This window comes from Quercus suber, unplaced genomic scaffold (assembly GCF_002906115.3).
Source record: "Quercus suber isolate HL8 unplaced genomic scaffold, Cork oak 2.0 scaffold_236, whole genome shotgun sequence".
NCBI lineage: Eukaryota > Viridiplantae > Streptophyta > Magnoliopsida > Fagales > Fagaceae > Quercus > Quercus suber.
This window is the reverse complement of record NW_027069693.1, coordinates 170820-176399: the sequence shown is the minus strand read 5'-3', so window position 1 is coordinate 176399 and position 5580 is coordinate 170820. Positions and strand designations below refer to the sequence as shown.

Genomic DNA, 5580 nt, shown 5'->3' with positions numbered 1-5580 from the left:
AAACGTAAACGCAACATTGAATCATTTGCACGCATAATATTAAAGAAGTTGTGAAATAAACTGTGGTCCTAAATAATATTCAGAATTTGGTTACACAAAAATAAGTACAATGATTGGTGGCGGCTGGGCCAAGAAAACGTGGCCAGAAATGAGTGGTTGAGAATGTAGGGGAGGTGTGAGGTGGGGCTGAGTTGGACTGTTTTGGCGAGGACGGTGGTGATGGTGTGTGTGTGTCTATGAAAATTGAATTATTATTGAATGAATTATCAGTTGGTCGGTTTAGTCACGCCTGTAAAACATTGTCACGATATTCACAGTACTCATGTGATTTTTTGACCTGTCCATCGCCTACAATGTTTTAATGGTAGGGCCACCACCAAAGTTGGGGGACACGTGTTAGCCTATGAGAGACTTTAAAATTGAACGTTCATGACTTTCGTAGTTTGGCTCCGCCACATTTCTACGACATGGGCCCCATTTTGGATCATGATCGCCCAAACTAAATATTTCTTTGAACTTCGCATTCGCAATGAATGTAAGGTGATGATCATTTTGAAAACAATCATCTTAAAATTATAAATGCATATATTAAGCATAGCCTCTACTTTTTACACCGCTATTTTATTTAAAAATATATTTTGGTTTTCACAATAGTTAAAAGTCATGACTTGAAAGACCGAATTTTTTTTCTACCCCGCTATGGACTCATGGGACTTTTAAACCATTTCATGGATAAAGAATGGATTAGGTCAGTTAAATTGGGATATTAAATTATAAATTACACTCCTACATTTTAAAAAATATTTAAATTTTACGTTTTAAAATTTTAGAATTTGAATTTTATCCCTTAAAATTTAAAAATGTTTAGATTTTATACCATAATATTTCAAAATTTATATTTTACCCTTTAAATTTTAGAGGTGTTTAGATTTTACTTCTTAAAATTTAGAGTTGTTTGGATTTTACATGATAAAATCCAAGTTCTGAAATATCAAGGTATAAAATTCAAATACTTTTAAATTTTAAGAGTGTAATTTATAATTTACAAAAAAAAAAAAAAATTGTCTAGAACTTCGTAACTTATTATACATTTGGAAATTGATTATAAATTAGTTTTTTTGCTTAAAATATTCATTGTTTGCGAGTTACTCAGCTTTATTTCAAATAATATGAGTTTCAATTTTTTTAAAAATAAATTTGTAACTTTTTGTCTCACATTATGTAAATATACTAAATAAATAAATAATTCCAAACAAACATAGTGATAAGTATAAGATACTTTTCTTTATTATAAAAAACAATAAATTGAATCATCTCTCATCCTTATTATACCTATCCAATTATTTAAAAAAATAAAAAAAATATTCTTATATATTAATAAGATATTAGTTAATGTCATCTCACAACTCATAAGTCACAACTAAAACAGCATTATATCATTATATGTTCGTTGAGTGTTTTTAACGGTTGATCCAATTAGTGGCGGTGTAATGATAAAATTTTTATTAGCACGATAAGACCTTGACTCAAAAACAATATTCATTCTTTTTTTGTTTTTGTTTTATATTGCGTCTAACCTAAAATCACTGGAAAGAAAAACCACAAAAGCAAAAAATAATAATTTTGCCATTTGAAGTTCTTGTCCTCGGTTAAAGACACGACAAAAGATAATTGAAGAAAGTTCTAGTAATCAACTTAAAAAGAAAAGAAAAGGGAAAACAATAGTGAAAATGAAAGAAAAGAAATTCCTACCTAAAAACCCATGTGACGTGATAATCTTTGTCGATACTATCGAAATTTGTAGTGACTCTTGTCTCTTAGAACTTTACTCGAATCATGTTTAGCAGAAGACGAATCAGAGTGAGCCAGAGAAGCACACGGAGAAATGTAGTTCTGGTACAACATAAATTGATATAATTTTTGTCACAATTATCTTACATATTAAACTGTAACGATAACTGTCTACGGTATTTTCGCCATCATTCATCGTATGCTATAAATATAAATATATAATTGTAGTACAAATTGTGATATTTTATGTGGCTAAGAATTTTTCGACAGACAACTTTACCAAAAGGTTAGGTAGCGATAAATCCGAAAGTGAAAGGAACTAAAATTAGCATGATGGGGCGGCAAAGCTAAGTTTATTAATTAACTAACTTGCTCAATCCAAAACCTCCCATATATACCCCCCCTGAACTCCTCTACTTTCCCATCAACATTCAACAACACTAGCTTAGAACTCTCTCTTACTTGCTCAGCATCTCCTAGCTCTCTCTCTTCTTCTGTCACTGCTACTCACCCTAGCTTTTAGCTATGGCTGCCAAGGATATTGAAGGGTTCCCATCTAAGGACTACCATGACCCACCACCAGCACCATTGGTTGATGCTGAGGAGCTTACACAGTGGTCCTTCTACAGGGCTATTATTGCTGAGTTCATTGCCACTCTCTTGTTCTTGTACATTACTGTGTTGACTGTAATTGGATACAAGAGCCAGGCTGACCATTCTACTGATCCGTGTTCTGGTGTTGGAATTCTTGGCATAGCTTGGGCCTTTGGTGGCATGATCTTTGTTCTTGTTTACTGCACAGCCGGTATCTCAGGTGGGTTCTCTATTAAATATTCTTAATTTTGACTATGAGACTTGTAATTCAGTGGGATTATATAGTTATGATTGAGAATTTGGGTTTGAATCTCAGTTCTCAGAAGAAAAAAAAAATCATAACTTTAAATTTTTCTAGATTTTGTGATCTCCTAAAAATTGAATAAGATTTATTGAAAGTATGAAAAACATATTTATGAAAAATATATATATGTTGTGATGACATGCAGATTCCGATTTCTATAATTAAACAAAAAGGAAACAAATATGTGAGTTATAGCTTTGAGCTTATAGTTAATTGTACTAAATTATGCAGTAATGCAACATTATTTTCTCATAAAAACATTATAATTATTTCAATTTTACACCCATCAAATTAAAACCTATTACCTTTACAATTACCAAAAAAAAAATTATGAAATTTATTGCGTTAAAAAAAAGTTGTGATTTGGTGTGATAATAGACTTATTGTTTTTACAAATATAACATGTTATTATGACACTTTCAAATTTCTATATTTTTTATATTAAAAAAAAAAAAATAAGCAAAGCAAAGATGGGAGCTATATAGCATATAGAGAGGGCTTACCCTTTTCACTAAATTGGGCAGGTGGGCACATTAACCCTGCGGTGACATTCGGGCTATTCCTGGCTAGGAAGGTCTCGCTGGTTAGAGCCATATTGTACATGGTAGCTCAGTGCTTGGGAGCCATATGCGGATGTGGGCTTGTGAAGGCATTCCAGAGGGCTTACTATAGCAAGTACGGTGGTGGAGCCAACGGGCTCAATGATGGATACAGCAAGGGCACCGGATTGGCTGCCGAGATCATTGGTACCTTTGTTCTTGTTTACACTGTGTTCTCTGCCACTGATCCAAAGAGAAATGCAAGGGATTCCCATGTTCCCGTAAGTAACCATATCCAACTTTACAATTTTGTCGAGGAAAAATGCTAAATGCATTCTAGGAATTAGGTGTGTTATGATTCTCAGTTGAATTCAACCGTATAATTGAATTGATCAATAAGCCACATGTTTCAATTTAGTTGTCTTGACAGAATGATGTGTTGTATTGTGTTTATTACAGTCACAATGATTGAATTTAATTGGAAACCTAATGTCCAACAGCTAAGAAATTAAGACAATCATCTGAAAGGCGTTTGATTGAATTTAATTGAAAAACCTAATGTATGACATCTAAGAAACTGACGGAAGTGGAAATGTGTTCTTATTGGTAAATATGTGAAAATGAGGAATTCTCGAACTTTCTAAAAATGAAATGTGTCTTCAAATTGAAGTTCATTTGAACAAAATAATCATTTTTACATCAATTTGATTATAATTAATCTTGTTTTTGTATCAATCAAAGGTCTTGGCACCACTTCCAATTGGATTTGCTGTCTTCATGGTTCACCTTGCCACCATTCCAATCACTGGCACTGGTATCAACCCCGCCAGAAGTTTCGGGGCTGCAGTGATCTACAACGAGAAGAAGGCATGGGATGACCAAGTATGCACCTAGCCCTCTATATTTGTTGTTGCACAAGTAAATTTTCGTTTATGTTACATAGTGGTGTTAAGTGCTAACTTAAAATTGGTTTTCATGTAATTTACAGTGGCTTTTCTGGGTCGGACCATTCATCGGTGCTGCCATTGCTGCATTCTATCACCAGTACATTTTGAGAGCAGGCGCTATTAAAGCTCTAGGGTCCTTCAGGAGCTCTTCAGCCATGTAAACTACCAAATGGTGTTTCTGGTAATGAGGTTGGTTCAAAGAGGAATGGCATTTTCTATGGTCAGGGAGGGAGGCTTTTGGAACCGTGGAATTTGTACATTGCAATGTCTAAGGCAAAGAATGCCCTGTTTTCTTTCTTTCGTGTCCTGAGCACTCGTTTTATATGTGCCCAAAATGTTGTTGTCTGTCCTATTTTCCGTTTGACAATGGTGTACTCGTAATGTAATGTTGAATTTTATGAGCAACTGCTTTATGTTACTTTCTGTTTATCACTCTTTTTATAACTTCATTTGGAAAATCAACATTTATAAAGAGCAGTCCATCAATTAGTTGCTGTTAATGCAAAAACGGAGTATACTGCTTAATAATTAAAATGGTATATAGTATTGAATATAGTAGTAATTATTCTACTTAATTCTAGAACGAGGACATGGTCATTTCACTATACTTTTCACATCTACTATAATACTCCTATAAGGTTCTCTAGATGTAATGAGTCGGCAATTTTATATCAAAGAAGTGGGACGTTAAAACTGGACTTTTAGGAGAGTCATTGTTTAAATAGTTTTAAGCATCCCAGTTAAGCTTTGTAACGTGAGCTTATAACTAAGTAGGGCATTAAAGTAGTTGAACTAAGTAGGGTATTAAATTAGTTGAATTCAAGGTAGAATAACTAACGAGGGCATTAAAATAATGGAATCTAAGCTAGAATTAGCTAGGTGAGCTTGTAACTAAATAGGGCATTAAAATAGTTGAACTAAGTAGGGCATTAAAGTAGTTGAATTCAAGGTAGAATAACTAACTAGGGAAGGAGCTCTTCAGCCATGTAAACTACCAAATGGTGTTTCTGGTAATGAGGTTGGTTCAAAGAGGAATGGCATTTTCTATGGTCAGGGAGGGAGGCTTTTGGAACCGTGGAATTTGTACATTGCAATGTCTAAGGCAAAGAATGCCCTGTTTTCTTTCTTTCGTGTCCTGAGCACTCGTTTTATATGTGCCCAAAATGTTGTTGTCTGTCCTATTTTCCGTTTGACAATGGTGTACTCGTAATGTAATGTTGAATTTTATGAGCAACTGCTTTATGTTACTTTCTGTTTATCACTCTTTTTATAACTTCATTTGGAAAATCAACATTTATAAAGAGCAGTCCATCAATTAGTTGCTGTTAATGCAAAAACGGAGTATACTGCTTAATAATTAAAATGGTATATAGTATTGAATATAGTAGTAATTATTCTACTTAAT

General features: G+C 33.5%; 1 protein-coding gene across 1 annotated transcript; it reads left to right on the top strand.

The window, feature by feature from the left end:
- The first annotated feature begins 2148 nt into the window (after positions 1-2148).
- On the top strand, positions 2149-4593 carry LOC112022715 (aquaporin PIP2-2-like). The gene is made up of 4 exons (XM_065780446.1): positions 2149-2605; positions 3214-3509; positions 3970-4110; positions 4217-4593. The coding sequence occupies exons 1-4, from the start codon at positions 2317-2319 to the stop codon at positions 4334-4336; spliced, it is 846 nt and encodes a 281-aa protein (XP_065636518.1). The 5' UTR covers positions 2149-2316; the 3' UTR covers positions 4337-4593.
- The last annotated feature ends 987 nt before the right edge of the window (positions 4594-5580 follow it).

Bases quoted from the DNA above. Each gene is read 5' to 3' on its own strand.
- LOC112022715 (XM_065780446.1), top strand. From the start codon at position 2,317: ATGGCTGCCAAGGATATTGAAGGGTTCCCATCTAAGGACTACCATGAC. The intron at 2,606-3,213 runs GTGGGTTCTCTA...TAAATTGGGCAG, and splicing joins CTGCACAGCCGGTATCTCAG to GTGGGCACATTAACCCTGCG. The intron at 4,111-4,216 runs GTATGCACCTAG...TGTAATTTACAG, and splicing joins AGAAGGCATGGGATGACCAA to TGGCTTTTCTGGGTCGGACC.